Genomic DNA, 18,409 nt, shown 5'->3' on the forward strand with positions numbered 1-18,409 from the left:
CGTAACGGGGTGTGAAGTGGAGGGGAGGGGGGGTGGAACAGCTGAGGAAAACCCCAGAAGAAAAGGAAAGTGATGGGGGTAGCTATCCTAACGTGCACTGCGACTCTTGTCCCTGGGGGATAGTCCTGGCTGCTCCAACGGTAATCGGGAGAGCCGGGACCATCCATTCATATGATATATGATGGCATGAACATTGACTTCTCTAACTTCCGTTTATGCCCCTCCTCCCCTTCTTACCCCATCCCTGATATATTTAGCTTCCCCCCCCCCCCCGCTCCTTTTCTCTCTCTCTCTTTCTGCCCATCACTCTGCCTGTTCTCCATCTCCCTCTGGTGCTCCCCTCCCCCTTTCTTTCTCCCTAGGCCTCCCGTCCCATGATCCTTTCCCTTCTCCAGCTCTGTATCCCTTTTTCCAATCACCTTTCCAGCTCTCAGCTTCACCCCACCCCCGTCCGGTCTTCTATCTTTTCGCATTTCCCCCTCCCCCTCCCACTTTCAAATCTCTTACTATCTTTCCTTTCGGTTAGTCCTGACGAAGGGTCTCAGCCCGAAACGTCGACAGCGCTTCTCCCTATAGATGCTGCCTGGCCTGCTGTGTTCCACCAGCATTCTGTCTGTGTTGACCATACATCCATAACCGGGCAATTGGGTAAATTTTTAATACGTGAGAGAATTGGCAGGAGCGATTACAGCTCTAGGGACCTAACTCTGGGAGTAAGGCGACCCGAGGCCGCCCAGCGTAGAGACAGCTCTGGGAGTACTTACCTCCGGGCCGGAGGCAGCTCCTGCGGGACTGAGAAAAGACGAGGCCGAAAATGGAAGAAGACGTAAAGATCGCGGCGACGTGACTCCCGCTGCTCGGGAAGGGGCCGCGTGAACCAGCGAGCGCTCAAAGGGAAACTGGGGTTTGGGGGAGGTGTGTTCACAGGAAGAGAAAAGGGGAAGAAGGTTGGGAAACGACAGCGGTCGAGCGGGTAACGCTGGTACAGCTGATCAAGGAAGCTTGACGGTACGTAAAAAGACGGAGAACATCAAGAACGTAAGGGAGTAACGGAAATTAATTGGGGACCCCCTGCTACTGCTCGGATCACTAGCCGATACACTAATAGGTGAAACGGTGGGTGGGGGGGTGATCGATTCGCGGTAACGTTTAGTAGTGACCTGTACGAGCAGTATCAAGGAGGTTGGGCCTATGGAGGGAAGTTTAACATGCGTAAGACAAGGGATTGAAAAGAGACTGTGGAAATGGGAGATGGGGGTCTGAAGTGGGATACGGATTAAATGTTTATAATAAACTGAAAACGAGGTAGCCAAGAGACCCCCCCCCCTCCCCCTCAAGCCCGCTAGGAAAGATAAAGGGCCGCATAAGAATAATCTCCCGGCCTCCCAACCGCCCCTGGGACGGCATCCAAGGTTGGTCCCGTGCGCCGCGAGTGCTCCCTCGGAGGGGGACACCGGCGAATTGATACGGATGGCCACCGCCTATGGGCAAGGCCAGGGGCAGAGACAGCCAGGTCCTCTGCCGCAGCATCAGCCCCCTCCCTATGAGGAGGCGGCCACGACGGCTCCTGGGGGTGCCGGAGATGGACCGAAGTGAGCAGCACCACAGGTGCTGCGGGAGACCGCGTAGCTTGGTAACAAACACGGGGTCGAAGAGGAAAAGGAGGAGCCCAAACCCAACAAATCATGATCGGTGATGTCCCAGTTTTAAAACCCTGGACCCCAACCGAAGTACGCGCCGCGGTCACGGAGGTCACCCCTTAAAGAAACCAAACGCCTTCCACAATTGGTCGGTGCAGATGTGTGCTAAATACCCTTCCCTTCCGGGGGGTGTGCAGATGCTATTAAAATGTGCCTATGGATCCTCTTGGCCTTCGCTAAAGGGCACTTTCGTGACACCCCCGGGGGAAGGAGGAGATTGGGAACAGGATGACACGGTGCCCGGTAATGAGACAAGGACACGCTGGTTGGAGAATGGAGGGGAAAATGCTATAATGGGGGGAGCACGAAAACGTATCGACATAGGGGAGGTGACACGGTGCTTGCAGAAGTGTGAAGCGATTCCAGATATCATCGCAGGGTTTAAGCAGAAGTGTGAAGAGCGTGCGTTCTGAGCACTTCACCCAGAAGTGGGTATCTAAGGGATACCCTTAGAGCGGAACGGCCCCTTGGCCATCCAGACTTTGTTGAGCTGCCTGTGGGCCCAAGTGTACAAATTACGGAATCTGAACTGGCAAAATCAAACGTGGGTGCAGACAATGTCGCCTTTGTACAATATGGATCGGGAGAGCTGTTCTCACAGAAAATGCCAGTAGGCCAGTACTTCCAAGGCGAAGGGCCCCCACCTCAAGGACGAGGGTGGGGAAGGGAAGGGAATTCGGGATTCCGAAGAATTCTCCCTGATCCCCCAAGCGACCAGTAGTATAGCTGTGTTGAGAAGGGGCACTAGGCCGGGGATAGCCAACTACATGCGGAAATTGCGGGAAAAAGGCCATTGGGCCCGGAACTGTCGGTTCCCCTCTTGCCGTCCCCTCCCCGGGCTTCAGAGGGTCGACGGTCGCCCACGTTCTCTTTCACTCATCCCTTACCTCAGCAACAGGGGTGCCGCGGAGAACCGGTGGAAATCAGATTGTCCAGAAGTATGAGAGAAGAGCCCATGATGGTTGTAAAAATAGGAGATAGTGAGGTGGCTTGTCTGATTGATTCTGGCAGTAAGATAAGATCGTTATCCCCATTTCCCCACTGGTCCCCAATACAAACATCACCCTCACTTCCGCACCCGCCTCCGCCAGTACCTTCACCGTCAGACTTGTGTTCGCGTTTGATACCCTGATAGCTTCGGACACGGGCCCTCGCTGCCCAGCTGATACAATTAAGGTGTTACAACATCTGGCTGACAAGGGACACCGGGTTTCCCCGGAAAAGCTGCAGTGTTGCCAGGACACCGTGCGGAATCCCGGGTTCGAGCTGACGGAGGGGACGAGAGGACTGAGAAAAGCCGATATATCGGCTGTTCTGCACGTCCCGATACCAAAGACAAAGAAGGAAATTCCTTCCTTCCTGGGAATGGTTGGATACTGGGATATAGGGAATTGGACGGCCACCCCGCAGGACCAGCCAGCAACTATGCGGTGGACTGACGAAAGGGATCGGGCATTTACAGCCCTAAAAGATGACCCCTCGTGAGGCGCCAGCCCCGGGCCTACCTGACTATGAGAAGCTTTCCCTGCTGTACATTAACGAGAAGCAAGGATTCGCTACCGGAGTGCTTTGCCAAAAATACGGGAGTGGCAAGCAGCCTCCTTACCCGCTGTAGTGAAGGGAATGCCCTCCTGCTTGTGAGTGGTGGCAGCCATAGCAGTGACCATCGAAAAATCCATCCCCATAGTGCTTGATCACCCCTGCACTGTTGGTATCCCATGGCGTGACCCTGCTCCTCCTAATGCCCTAATTAATATATATTAATGATTTAGACGAGGGAATTAAATGCAGCATCTCCAAGTTTGCGGATGACACGAAGCTGGGTGGCGGTATTAGCTGTGAGGAGGATGCTAAGAGGATGCAGGGTGACTTGGATAGGTTAGGTGAGTGGGCAAATTCATGGCAGATGCAATTTAATGTGGATAAATGTGAGGTTATCCACTTTGGTTGCAAGAACAGGAAAACAGATTATTATCTGAACGGTGGCCGATTAGGAAAAGGGGAGGTGCAACGAGACCTGGGTGTCATTGGACACCAGTCATTTAAGATGGGCATGCAGGTACAGCAGGCAGTGAAAAAGGCAAATGGTATGTTGGCATTCATAGCAAAAGGATTTGCGTACAGGAGCAGGGAGGTTCTTCTGCAGTTGTACAAGGCCTTGGTGAGACCACACCTAGAGTATTGTGTGCAGTTTTGGTCCCCTAATCTGAGGAAAGACATTCTTGCCATAGAGGGAGTACAAAGAAGGTTCACCAGATTGATTCCTGGGATGGCAGGACTTTCATATGAAGAAAGACTGGATCAACTAGGCTTATACTCACTGGAATTTAGAAGATTGAGGGGGGATCTTATTGAAATGTATAAAATTCTAAAGGGATTGGACAGGCTAGATGCAGGAAGATTGTTTCTGATGTTGGGGAAGTCCAGAACGAGGGGTCACAGTTTAAGGATAAAGGGGAAGCCTTTTATGACCGAGATGAGGAAAAACTTCTTCATACAGAGAGTGGTGAATCTGTGGAATTCTCTGCCACAGGAAACAGTTGAGGCCGGTTCATTGGCTATATTTAAGAGGAAGTTAGATATGACCCTTGTGGCGAAAGGGATCAGGGGGTATGGAGAGAAAGCAGGTACAGGGTTCTGAGTTGGATGATCAGCCATGATCATACTGAATGGCGGTGCAGGCTCGAAAGGCCGAATGGCCTACTCCTGCACCTATTTTCAATGTTTCTATGTTTTCAGTTCCGCCGCCACCCAGCACTTTCCCCCCATGAGTTGTAGAAGCTTAGGCCCTGCCGAACGGAACGTCCGCACTGGCAGCAGAACTTCTCCGCCTCACTCGGGCAAGACTGCACACATTCACACTGATTCCCGTACGGGAGGGAGGTCTCCTCACTTCCATCAGATTGCGGCAAGCCCAATATCTTGCCACACAGCAGGAAAGGCGCGCACGGACGCCCACGTGCAGGCTTAAGGTACCACCCTGATGGGCGTGTTGTTTTTGCCCCTGGCTCGCTTGGTGCATGACCAGACTCACATGGGCAAATCAGCGTGCGATTAGCCATTGCGAATAACTGTCACAACGCAAAGGGTAGCACGGACATACTTGATATGTCAACAGGACAACAAAGGGAAGACTCCGGCAAAGTATGATTGTTTGCCCCCAGCCAGAAATGCCCTTTGAAAACTTGCAGGTGGACGTTGTGCATCTGCCAGTGGAGAAAGGCTACAAGTAGATATTGGTGGTAATAGATATGTTCTCTCGGTGGGTGGAGGCATACCCGGCCAGGAAGGATGACGCTAGGACAGCAGTAAATGCCTTAATGAAGGAAATCATACCAAGATTTGGATTCCATTGTGCATTAATCGTGATAGGGGGATCCGTTTTACTAACAGATTAGTGCAAAGGATTTCAGTGGAAGTTACACATCCCCTATCAACCTAATCCTCGGGAACGGTGGAAAGGGTAAACGGAGAAATAAAAGCTGCACTAGACAAAGTGTGTCAGCAGAATGACCTTAAACGGCTAGAGGCTTTGCCTCTGGTGATGTATGCTTCGCGAAACCGGAAGAATGGGAGTACGGGGCTCACCCCACACGAAATATTGATGGTTAGACCAATGACAACCGGGCCGAAGCCCCCGATGGAGCAGCTTTGATCTGGAACGATGAAAAAAACCCTAAATTATGCTAAAGCACTGCGCCAGGAGGTGGGGAAGCTTCTTGGCCAAGCGAGGGACGCCTAAATCCCCCTGACCGAAGGAAATGTGCACCCCTTCAAACCAGGGGATTGGGTATATGTTCGAACAGTGATATAAGCTTCTTTCTCTCCTAGGCGGAGAGGACCCTATCAGGTCCTGTTGGTCACTCGGACTGCAGAAGCCCCGAATAGGATACACGCCACTCGGTGCCAACGGCAGCGTGAAAAAGGAGAGGAACAATAGACTTGAGTGAGTAGCGCCTGTTCAGCTGCGGAGTAGAGCGAGAGGAGCCAAACCGTCACTAATCTTGCAGACCACATAAAGAAATCAGTGACTAAAATAAAACAGGTGGGCGGGCAGTTCCACAACTATAACCCACCTGGGGGAGGATGATGGCCGCTTGGAAATTGGTTGGAACCCCTAGGGAAGTGAGGAGGAAGAGGATAATAGTGATAACTATGATGGGGAGGAATGTCTGAAAATGCAGACCTTTCCCAAGGGTTATGAGGCCCCCGTCCCAGAGATAGACTCAATGAGAGAATATGAATGTGAATATTGAGTGTCGATCTAGAAGATCAACAAAGAGGGATTTGTGGAGGAAAAGGGTTAATAAGCCACGTGACTAGGGACAGTGGACACTGCAAAGCAAAGTCCCTTGAACGCATATAGGGAACAGTACATGTTAACTCTTGAGAGATCAGGTACGAGTCTAATCTGCTGCAACCACAGAAACAGAAACTTAAATGCTGAGCTCTGCAAGATAGTTTAACTTATAACTACTTCTTTATCTCTAAGTTTTTTTTTCTAGAGAACGGTAACATTGTTAGTGTGGTAATATTTCTATACAATGATTGGATATATTAAGTCTACTGTTACTATGCTGAGCTGTATTAAAGGATGCTATTGTAACAGGAGAGCAGAGTCGGCTGCTGGTGGAGACCAGCTCTCTCTCTCCTTGGTACCAAGTAAAATAAAGGTCCCAAAACGAGACTCAGGAGTCGAGCATTCTTTTCACACAAGGTCAAATTTCCACGACAATTTATCAAGATGCCATTAAGGGGTAGAGTACAGGGCTTGCCCTGAAGAAATGACAAAGTAGTAAATTACAAACTGTGGTATCAGTATTTATAATTCTTCAATGTCTATTTTGCCTGTGAATAATCAGTTTTTCTTCCGATATGCATTGGTGGCACAGACATATATCAACAGCAGCAACAAGTTTTACCAAGGGATGGAAACAATGTCCTTTGAGAGGTGTTAGGGGTCACCCTGGTTTGAAAAGGGGTCCAGAATAGACCCTATGAACTGTGCTGCTATTAAGAGAGAGAGAGAGAGGGAGGCGTCCAGGGGAGGGAGAGGGAGAGGGAGAGAGGGAGGGAGGGAGGGGGAGAGGGAGAGGGAGAGGGAGGGGGAGAGGGAGAGGGAGAGGGAGAGAGAGAGAGGGAGAGAGAGAGAGAGAGAGAGAGAGAGAGAGAGAGAGAGAGAGAGAGAGAGAGAGAGAGAGGAGAGAGAGAGGAGAGAGAGAGAGAGAGAGAGAGAGAGAGAGACAGACTCTGACTGACTGACTGCTCGGAAGATTGATGTTATGGTTTCTCTGCCAGCGTGGTTACCTTTTCCCTGAGGTCACTTGCCTGCTTGTAGAATTCCTGCAGAAAGTGGAGGGCAGAGCAGTTTGATGGACAGCTGGTGTCCAACATGGAGATAAAAGCCAGGTCCGCTGTTACACAGACAGACACACCACGAGACACACAGTGTGGACACTGAATGAGCTTTGTTGCACCCACACGAAGGTGGGGTTTTGGAGGATCGATTCGGGGAAATCGATCAATGGCTCACAGTGTGAAAAGGTGCGACCGGTGGGGAATTATTTGTGTGTCCACCCTCGCCTGGGTGATAATTCCATCACTGAAGAACGGTCGTACGTGTTACGGTCATAGTCGGTGACCACAACAGGACTTCGGAAGACAACGGGAAGATCGACAGCATCACCTCTCACCTCTCCCTCTCTCCAACGTTACTCAACTAACTACCTCGAACTGAACTGAACTCTCTTCATCACATCGTAAGACAGTACCCATTTACCCCATGGTTTTAAACTGCCTAGTTTTGTTTCTATTTCCACACACCTATATATATCATTGCCAACCTGTTCAATATATTTGCATTTATATTACTGTATTGCTTAGTTACTAATAAATATTATTAGTTCATAGTGATACCAGACTCCAATGTGTTTTCCATTTCTGCTGGTTCTTTAACCCGGTCACGGGGTACATGACAAAGGTCACAATGTCACAGTTGATTGGAGTGAGGACTAACATTGTCTCAGCTAGCAGTAAATGTCATAACAAAGGAGAAGCTGACAATCCAACGCAGCGATACAGATCAATATTTGCGGAAGTACGTTGTCATCGAGTTACCACTTTAAACCCCGCTGGTCTCCTCGGCTGCGTAAGTCACACGCTCCAGTCCCGCCAAACCCGTGGGATTGAGATCGCTCTCCCACCCCAAACCCCGGTTTGTGTGGACGATGTGTAATTTGCGGCCCTGTTAGAACTCAGTGTCAAGAAATGACAAGACGGTACACTGCGTACGATTAAAGGAATCATACTGATGAATCTTAACTGAAGGGTTAGTAATGAATAGGAAAGAAAGCAAGAAGAGCCCATCATAATTAAACAGTCAAGTGTGCACTTATTGCAGAAGCACAAGCGGGCTGATCTGATCTGCCCACTGCCCGAATAATCTCAACCTAATCTTACAGTTCATTCTCCCAGTCCATGCAATGCCAATAAAAAGGCCGGGATACCCAAAAGGCGAGAGAGAACCGGTAAGTTAAACCCAAGCTGAGTCCACAGAAAACAAGTCACTATTAAACTCAGTGACAGGTTGGAGTTGATGCTGAATCCACAGTAAACACTGTCAATTTAACCCATGCAATCCCAGGCATACAGACGCCAGGTAATGATGTTTAAAAATATAATTACCCTGAGAATTACATGCCTTTCATTATCTTGGTCCAAGGGATAAACTGAAGCTGGGCCTGATCAATCCTGGCTGGGTTGCTCTTCCCAAAATTCTTATTTACTGATCCTCGGCGCCTGGCTCCATCGAATCACGATCCCCCGATGGGTCAAATCCTATGACCGGTTCTCTCCAGTGTCTTCTCTTTTCATCTCCCGCCGAACAAAAAAAACAAACCCCCCGACCAAACTTGGCATCCCTCCCTCCAGTGTTCTCTCAAACCCTCTCCCAGTTCCACAATCGAATTGGATGGCACACATTCCTCAGCATCCCTTATCTTCAACAGTAACCCAAACAGGCTAACAGCAGAACAGACTGCTCTTACAGAGCTGCTACAATGAAGTACCTACAGCACAGCAGTAAAAATGTGAACCAGGGTGTTACACACTGATTTCTCACTTGACTGCAGACATGTGCAAGTGTTCAACTTGACAACAATAGACAATAGGTGCAGAAGTAGACCATTCGGCCCTTCGAGCCTGCACCGCCATTTTGAGATCATGGCTGATCATCTACTATCAATACCCGGTTCCTGCCTTGTCCCCATATCCCTTGATTCCCCTATCCATAAGATACCTATCTAGCTCCTTCTTGAAAGCATCCAGAGAATTGGCCTCCACTGCCTTCCGAGGCAGTGCATTCCAGACCCCCACAACTCTCTGGGAGAAGTTTTTCCTTAACTCTGTCCTAAATGACCTACCCCTTATTCTCAAACCATGCCCTCTGGTACTGGACTCTCCCAGCATCTGGAACATATTTCCTGCCTCTATCTTGTCCAATCCCTTAATAATCTTATATGTTGCAATCAGATCCCCTCTCAATCTCCTTAATTCCAGTGTGTACAAGCCCAGTCTCTCTAACCTCTCTGCATAAGACAGTCCAGACATCCCAGGAATTAACCTTGTGAATCTACGCTGCACTTCCTCTACAGCCAGAATGTCCTTCCTTAACCCTGGAGACCAAAACTGTACACAATACTCCAGGTGTGGTCTCACCAGGGTCCTGTACAAATGCAAGAGGATTTCCTTGCTCTTGTACTCAATTCCCTTTGTAATAAAGGCCAACATTCCATTAGCCTTCTTCACTGCCTGCTGCACTTGCTCATTCATCTTCAGTGACTGATGAACAAGGACTCCTAGATCTCTTTGTATTACTCCCTTACCCAACTCTACACCGTTCAGATAATAATCTGCCATCCTGTTCTTACTCCCAAAGTGGATAACCTCACACTTATTCACATTAAACGTCATCTGCCAAGTATCTGCCCACTCACCCAGCCTATCCAAGTCACCCTGAATTCTCCTAACATCCTCATCACATGTCCCACTGCCACCCAGCTTAGTATCATCAGCAAACTTGCTGATGTTATTCTCAATGCCTTCATCTAAATCGTTGACGTAAATGGTAAACAGCTGTGGTCCCAATACCGAGCCCTGTGGCACCCCACTAGTCACCACCTGCCATTCCGAGAAACACCCATTCACCGCTACCCTTTGCTTTCTATCTGTCAACCAGTTTTCTATCCATGTCAATGTCTTCCCCCCAATGCCCTGAGCTTTGATTTTACCCACCAATCTCCTATGTGGGACCTTATCAAATGCCTTCTGAAAATCGAGGTACACTACATCCACTGGATCTCCCTTGTCTAACTTCCTGGTCACATCCTCGAAAAACTCCAATAGATTAGTCAAGCATGATTTACCCTTGGTAAATCCATGCTGGCTCGGCCCAATCCTATCACTGCTATCTAGATATGCCACTATTTCATCTTTAATAATGGACTCTAGCATCTTCCCCACCACCGATGTCAGGCTGACAGGTCGATAGTTCTCTGTTTTCTCCCTCCCTCCTTTCTTAAGAAGTGGGATAACATTAGCCGTTCTCCAATCCTCAGGAACTGATCCTGAATCTAAGGAACATCTAAGCAACACTTCAAACTCCAAGCTAGTGTGGAGTAATCCCACAGAAGCTTTACCAATATTTAATCATTGAACAGTTGGTTCATAATGTTGGGAAATATCAAGAAGGAGTTTGGATTTTCACATACTAATCCACCTACTTATGCTATTAAATGGTGTGCATCCAGAAAGGGAGTTAATTTGGCTTCCTGTCATCAAAAAGGAGAATTTTGTGTTTGTCCTGTGGATTTAGTTAAGAATGGCCTGACCGGTTTGTTTCTTATGATTATTGTTCTCTATCTATCTTGCCTGTCGATAACAGGACATTCCTGAAATTTCCTTTGGTGAATGATACTTATTTCATTGTTACTTCAAGCACAAATTACAAAAGTTCTTTAATTTGCAGTTTGATTAGCCCTTATGTCTGCCCTGCTGTGTTCTACCAGCATTTTGTGTGTGTCGTTTGAATTTCCAGCATCTGCAGATGTCCTCGTGTTAGTCCTTATGTTGTGGTTTCTAATGCTCTGAGGGACTTACCCTTAGCTAGGCAAGTATCACCCAAACCAATTGTAAAACCACCTATTGAACTGAACGTATACATCAATGATACCACTGAGAGCTTACTTAGATATACCTCCTGCCCTTCCACCTATCCATCAATTTACTGCAGAATGGGATAGTTATTAAACCAGAATGAAGCTATTATTAGATAATAGGATGAACTATTCAAGACTATTAAAGATTATGTGGATTTATTATTTTTTGCAGAATCCACCCTTTTGGAGTAAGGTTTGGGCCTGGGGACTGAACGTCAATGTACATCTTTGGATTTGTATTATTTCACATGTTGTTATTGTTCTGCCTTTTGTTCTAATGATTACCCAATGTATTTTCCTAATTGCTTTTGATGACAATAACTTTGTGTTTATATGCTAAATACCATTCCAAATCTCTTTTTGTTGATTTTGTCTGACTTTATACCATGATGTTGTCTTTCAGTATGATGTACTGCTACTTCATTATATTTTGTTAATTGCTTTGCTATATGGTATGAATTCAGGTATATTTTATCACGTTTCTTTTATATGCTGTTGTACTGATAATATTTTTAAATTGTCTAGTGTTTTGATGACTTTTGTATCTATGTTTTATAGTCTGATAATCTGTAGGTATCTTTATCAGTCTTATCTGATATAGTCATGAATGCTGGTGTTCCTTTTGTACAGTATTCACTCATATCCCCAGAATTTTCTGTGGATCAAAAGGGGAGAGATGTTGGCCATGGAGGAGTTAAAATAAGGAGGAAAACATAGACCTTGAATGGGTCAAGGACAGTGGAAACGGATAAACCAAATGACCTGTTCTTGTCATGAGGTGGAAGGAATGGAGCTGCAATTTTGTGAAGCTGCTCTGCATCCTCCATTTTGTGAATTGGAGTTACTTGGCTTGATCAGTGTTTTAAACTAGACACAATAATGATGCAAGTAATCTGCAGGACTAGAGATAATTTTCCAAATAAGAAGTTATTTGTGAGGTGTCCTATGGTTAGGTATAACGTACAGGTTTGTGAATGGTGGGGACTGTGTCTGGCCTGAGTGATTTGAGCTGGCTGCTGGTTTGGTAGCTGATTTGAAACAAAGAGGCATAAATTACCAGTTGTCGCTTGCAGAAGAGAGCAATAAATGGATGCTGGCTTGGATCCAACAAGGTGTGTCAGGTCAGTCAGATGACCGGAAGCCAATAACAGTGAAATTTGAATTGGTAAGGAATGAATATAAAAACAGAGGATTTGAATGTTAAATAGCTAACTTCACAGGTTCGTCATGATGACGAACCCCCAGCTCGAAGAAGAAGGATCGATTATCTGGCCAATGGAGATCCCCTATTTCAGTGGTATAAATTGGGAAAGTGGTCTGAGTGAGTATTGTTACAGAGGGAACGGTAGAATTTGTGTTTTAAGTTGTTAGCCTGGGGTCAACATAATTACGTTGTTTGTGCCGAAACGATCAAGTGCAAGCTTTGATTTATTGAGAGTTGCATAGTGAGTTTCCTAACCTAGTTCCCTTGATGAATAGTCAACACCTTCATGAGTTTATAATCCTACTATGCTCCATGGGAAAGAATCCAGCAGAGGGAGTGTGTTATAAACAGCAAGAGTGGTGAGCGTGTGGAACACACTGCTAGGGATGGTAGAAGGAGAAATATTAGGAGCATTGAAGAAACTCCCAGATAAGCATGTGGATGGTAGAAAAAGGGCTACAAAGGAGGGAAGGATTCGATTGCTCTTAAGAATAGATTAAAAGGTCAGCACAACATTGTGCACCAAAGGCCTGACACTGTTCCATGTTCTATTCAGTCTGTCTTTTAAATCTGGTGATTCCTCAGCATATAGTGTTGCCAGGTCAAACCTGAAAAAAGGCCAAAGACATCCACAGGCAACGGGTAGAGGGCCACTTTAGCAGTGCTAACAATCGGAACATGTGGCAAGGCATCAGGGCTATTACTGACCACAAGAGTAACCCTGTCTGCCCCCACAGTGATGTCACACTGGCCAATGAACTCAACACCTTCTTTGGCCGATTTGAAATTAACAACAATGTGAGGAGTGCAAGAATCCCGGCCATAGAGGATGAACAGGTTCTTAACACTGAGCACACATGACGTACAGCGCACGCTGCAGAGGGTCAATCCACGGAAAGTTGCAGGCCCAGATGGAGTTCCAGGACGGGTACTTAAAGACTGTGCTGAACAACTGGCTGATGTATTTACGAGAATTTTCAATGTCTCTATCTCAGGCAACGGTCCCCAAGTTCCTGAAGTCAGCCATCATAGTGACTGTCCTGAAGAAAACAAACATCAACAATTTGAATGACTATCGTCCAGTTGCCCTCACACCAACAATAATGAAGTGCTTTGAGAGACTGGTCCTCTCCCACATTAAAGTCACTGTCCCTGCTACACTGGACTCACACCAGTTTGCCTATAAAGCAAACAGGTCTGCGGAGGATACCATCTCATTCGCTCTTCACACTGTCCTGACACATCTGGAGAGAAAGGGCACATACGTGAAGATGTGTTTGTTGATTATAGCTCTGCTTTTAATACTGTCATCCCCAGCAAGCTCATCTCCAAACTCCACCAGCTAGGCCTCAGCTCATCACTCTGCAACTGGGTACTGAATTTCTTGTCAGAGCTTTCACAGTCAGTGAGACTGGGCCCTCACCTGAACTCCACTACTATCCTGAACACTGGTATGCTACAAGGTTGTATATTGAGTCCCATACTCTACTCCCTCTTCACTTACAACTGTGTACCTGTATTTGACACCAATACCATCGTCAAATTCGCAGACGACACAACAGTGATTGGGTTGATCTCCAACAGAGACGAATCAGCGTACAGAGGGGAAGTACAGAACTTAGTGAGCTGGTGCTCAGAGAACAACCTGTCTCTTAATACAGCAAAGACCAAGGAGCTAATTATCAACTTTGGAAAGTCACGGGATGACGAGTACGCTCCAGTCTACATTAACGGAGACATAGTGGAGAGAGTGTCCAGTTTCAGGTTTCTGGGAATACACATCTCAGAAGACCTTACATGGTCCACTAACACCACGACAATCGTTAAGAAAGCACAGCAACGCTTGTTTTTCCTCAGGACGCTGAAGAAAGCTGGTCTACCTGAACAGATGCTGGTGACCTTTTACCGCTGCACCATAGAGAGCATCTTAACATACTGCATCTCTGTGTGGCATCTCAGTTGAACAGCAGCTGATAGGAAAGCACTTCAGCGGGTCGTCTCTAGTGCACAGAATATCATCGGGACACAGCTCCCAGCCCTGGAGGACACCTACAGCTCACGCTGCCTAAGGAAAGCTACGAGCATCTGTAAGGACAATACACACCCACGCAATCATCTGTCTGAACTTCTTCCATCTGCCAGACGTTATAAGATTTTCTATGCCCACACTTCCAGACTGAAAAATAGCTTTATCCCCAGAGCTATAATTGCTCTGAACCAATCGATCAAGCGTCATCCATAAATTTGTGATATTGCTACTTTTAATACTGGTTTTAAGGCTGTCATGCATCGGAGTTGCGCTTTTGTACTGCCGGACGTTGCTTGTACTGGCTGGTTGCTGGATTTTACCTATTGTTTATTTATTTTATTTGTTGTTTTATAGCATTGAGTACGAGAGTTGCAAACTCATTTTTGCTGTATTGGTGCATGACAAATTATACTATGCAATGACAATAAAGATATTTCATTTCATTTCATAACTTGACTTTCAGTCCTGTTATCATCCACGTGATGACACAGGCTTGTTCTTGCCCGTCCCTTCAGCTTGTCCGCATCCCCTCGAAGTCTCTCCACATCCTCCTCAAGCCCGGTTCATTCACACAGAACAGATTTATTTATAATCGGTGCAGAATACAAATGTACCTGCAGTTCCAGGGGAAACAACCCAAATGTGTCCAGTGACCAGGGTCCAAACCTGGATGTGATCAACAGCAGCAATAACTGCAGAATCAGTTCCTGCAGTCACTTGTGAACTCACCGCTGGCTCAGCAGCTGCCATGTTTAAATGCCCTGCGTACATTTAAAATTCAGTGAGAAGTGAGTTTGTTGATGTCAACAGAAGTGAGATGACTGAATGAAGTTCAACAGGGCAGGTGAATGGTCTCTACCCAGTGTGAATTCGTTGGTGTTTCACAAGGCTGGAAGACTGCATGAATCCCGTTCCACATTCCGAGCAGACGAACGGCCGCTCCCCGGTGTGAACCCGCTGGTGTATCAGTAGACTGGACGACTGAGTGAATCCCTTCCCACACTCGGAGCAGGTGAACGGCCGCTCCCCGGTGTGGACTCGCTGGTGTCTCTGCAGGCTGAAGGAATGATTGAAAGTCTTCCCACAGTGAGAGCAGGAGAACGGCCGCTCCCCGGTGTGGACTCGCTGGTGACACTGCAGGCTGAAGGAATGCCTGAAACCCTTCCCGCAGTGAGAGCAGATGAAAGGCTTCTCCCCGGTGTGAACCCGCTGGTGAGCCAGAAGATTGGATGACCGGGTGAACCCCTTCCCACACTCGGAGCAAGTGAACAGTCTCTCCCGAGTGTGAATTTGCTGGTGTATCAGTAGGCTGGACGACTGAGTGAACCCCTTCCCACATTCACAGCATCTGAATGGCTGCTCATCAGTGTGAATTCGTTGGTGCGTCAGAAGGTTAGACGACTGAGTGAATCCCTTCCCGCATTCGGAGCAGATGAACGGCCTCTCCCCGGTGTGAACTCGCTGGTGAGTCAGAAGCTTAGTCAACCGAGTGAATCCCTTCCCACACTCGGAGCATATGAATGGTGTCTCCCCAGTGTGGATTCGTTGGTGCCTCACAAGGCCAGACGACTGAGTGAATCCCATCCCACACTCGGAGCATTTGAATGGCCTCTCCCCGGTGTGAATTCGCTGGTGTCCCAGGAGGTCGGATGACCGAGTGAATCCCTTCCCACACTCGGAGCAGATGAACGGTCTCTCCCCAGTGTGAATTCGTCGGTGAGTCAGAAGTTTGGACGACTGAGCGAATCCTTTACCGCACTCGCAGCAAATGAACGGCCTCTCCCCGGTGTGAATTCGTTGGTGCCTCAAAAGGCCAGATGACAGAGTGAATCCCATCCCACACTCGGAACAGATGAACGGCCGCTCCCTGGTGTGAATTCGCTGGTGCAGCAGACAGTCAGACGACTGAGCGAATGCCTTCCCACACTCGGAGCAGGTGAAGGGCCTCTCCCCAGTGGCAGTTCGCTGACAATCCATCAGGACACTGTATTGCTTGAAGTTTATACCCCTGTTGGATGTGTCACTCCCACAATGAAAGCCGGAACATGACCTCGCACTGGCACGTCGCTAAGTGGGATGAGCAGGTAAATCCTTTCCTGCATGCAAAGCAGGTTAGCTGTCTCTCCCCAGCGCGAATTTGCTGGTGTCTCATCAGGTCGGATGACTGAGTGAGTCCCTTCATTCACCTGAAGAAGGGTGATAATGTTTCCCCGGGACCTCAGTGGTCAGTCAGTAAAAAAGATGACCAAATTAATTACTTTCCTCAAATGGAAATTGGTGGAAAGAAGATTTGAATATCCTCAGGGAAATGGATCAAGCTTATCTCAGTCAAAAGAATGAATGTTTCACTGGTGCAAAAACAAGGATGTGGTGAACACGTTCCCAGTCACAGATCAGGTGATCTCACCTCCCCCCACGTGTCACACACGGTCTCTCGTTGCAGTGGCTGTTCCTTTCCCAATCCGCACTGGAGTGATCACTGCCCGCTCCTTCACGGGCTGGAAGAAGTTACTCGGCTTCCCTGCAACTTGGTTCCTGATCTCACACTAGTGGTTTCTCCGCTCCCCACTGTAGACAGCGTGTCTTCTCCCCAGCTGTGTCACGGTCGGTGCCTGCAACAGCCCTCACTGCCTGGGGTCTGAAGTGAAACAAACCAGCGTCTCTCCCTCCACGTTCACAGGCCGATGATATCCAGGTGCTGGGGAGCTGAGTGGGGTGTAGATCGGATGTGATATTCCGTCTGAGATACCCAGTCGCAATTCCTCCACCTTTGATGTCCTGTAAAAAGTTACAAAAATCATCAATAAGTACAGGGTAGCGACAGAACAGATCACTTTAATCTCCTGGGTCGGCTGTGACTCAGTCAGTAGCTCTCTAACTATGACACTCTGTAACAATTTAGAGAAGTTTGGTTAGGTACATGGATGAGAGGGGTAGGGAGGTCTATGATTCAGATATGGGTAGATGGGTCCCAGCAGACATGGACTAGATGGGCTGAAGAGCCTGTTATTGTGCTGTAGTACTCTATGATGTCCAGCCTCTGGGTCAGGATCAGGGGCTTGTGTCCCATTCCAGAGACAGCACAAGACTGGGCAGAGAGGTCAACTAGTTCACATTCAGATCACCGATCACTGCATAAAGATTAGAAATCCCTGACAGAAACTTCTGAAATTCTTTGCCAGGCTGGTAATAGTGGTGGAAACACAGGTGATATCAAAGCACCTTTGGGCCGTAAGCGAGCCGAGGATTTCTGCACTGCTAAGTCCTACACGAAAAACCAGCCCGTTGAAGAACAAGAGGCCTGCTAATCGGGGTGGTGGGGTGGAAACAACATTATTTGCCAGGACATGAGGCACAAATGCCCAGCCTTCTCCCAAACATCAGCCCAGAAAGGCAGTGCTTTGACGTCTAAATCAAAACCTCTGATCTGATTTTCAATCTGGATAAAATCAATGGAGAATAAAACCAAATTAATGCAGATTTAGTGTATATAGTCAGCATGTAATTGTGTAAAAGAGCCTCTTTCTGTGCTGTATCTCTCTAGGACTTGAACATAGACTCATGAGAAGAAAATGCAGGTCGACTTTATTTTGTTTTGTTGGTGTTGTGATCAGAACAGAAAAGGGTACATATAGATAGAGTACCTGATTTTCAGAAGGACTTTGAAGGTTCTGAATGAAAATTAGGGTAGCATGGTAATGCAGTAGTTAGTGTAACACTATTACAGTGACACAGACTCTGGGGTTCAATTCCCACCACTATCTGTCAGTAGTTTGTACGTTCTCCCTGTGATCTTTGGGTGCTCAGCTTGCTCCCACTTTCCAAAGCTGAACAGTTCAGCGGTGTAATTGGTAATGGGTGTCGCTGGCCAGCATAGGTTCACTGGCCCCGAAAGACCTGTAATCGTGCTGCATCTCGAAAAAATGAAAAAGAACTTGGCGATATTATAAAAAACACAAAATGCTGGCAGAACTCAGCAGGCCAGACAGCATCTATGGGAGGAGGTAGTGACGACGTTTCGGGCCGAAACCCTTCATCAGGAGTGAAGTAACATGGGATGGTCGAGGGGGGATAAGAAGTGGGGGGAGGGATGAAGTAGAGAGCTGGGAAGTGATAGGCTGGAGGGAAATGGGCTAGGGGGAAGGTGGAGAATTATGGGAAATAAAAGAGAAAGAAAGGTAGGGCTGGGGGGAGATTATAGTGAAGGGGGGAAAAAGAGAGAGAAAGAGAACCAGACCGAAATAATAGATAGGGATGGGGG

At 47.6% G+C, this 18,409-nt stretch overlaps 2 protein-coding genes across 3 annotated transcripts in view; both read right to left on the reverse strand.

Moving 5' to 3' along the window:
* The window catches only part of LOC140716390 (uncharacterized), a 108,437-nt gene that overhangs the window by 87,466 nt on the left and 2,562 nt on the right, over positions 1-18,409 (reverse strand). The window contains exon 1 of one of the 2 annotated variants that reach the window (XM_073029072.1): positions 765-838. The exons of the other annotated variant lie outside the window; for it this stretch is intronic. The gene's annotated coding sequence lies outside the window, so the exon portion shown is untranslated. Of the gene's footprint in view, positions 1-764; positions 839-18,409 lie in introns of those variants that run through there. 2 annotated transcript variants of the gene reach the window in all.
* The window catches only part of LOC140716177 (uncharacterized), a 66,305-nt gene continuing 62,308 nt past the window's right edge, over positions 14,413-18,409 (reverse strand). Inside the window, 1 exon segment of the mRNA XM_073028821.1 lies at positions 14,413-16,095. Coding sequence (XP_072884922.1) covers positions 14,920-16,095 — 1,176 coding nt within the window. The 3' untranslated portion in view covers positions 14,413-14,919.

This window comes from Hemitrygon akajei, chromosome 25 (assembly GCF_048418815.1).
Source record: "Hemitrygon akajei chromosome 25, sHemAka1.3, whole genome shotgun sequence".
Lineage (NCBI taxonomy): Eukaryota > Metazoa > Chordata > Chondrichthyes > Myliobatiformes > Dasyatidae > Hemitrygon > Hemitrygon akajei.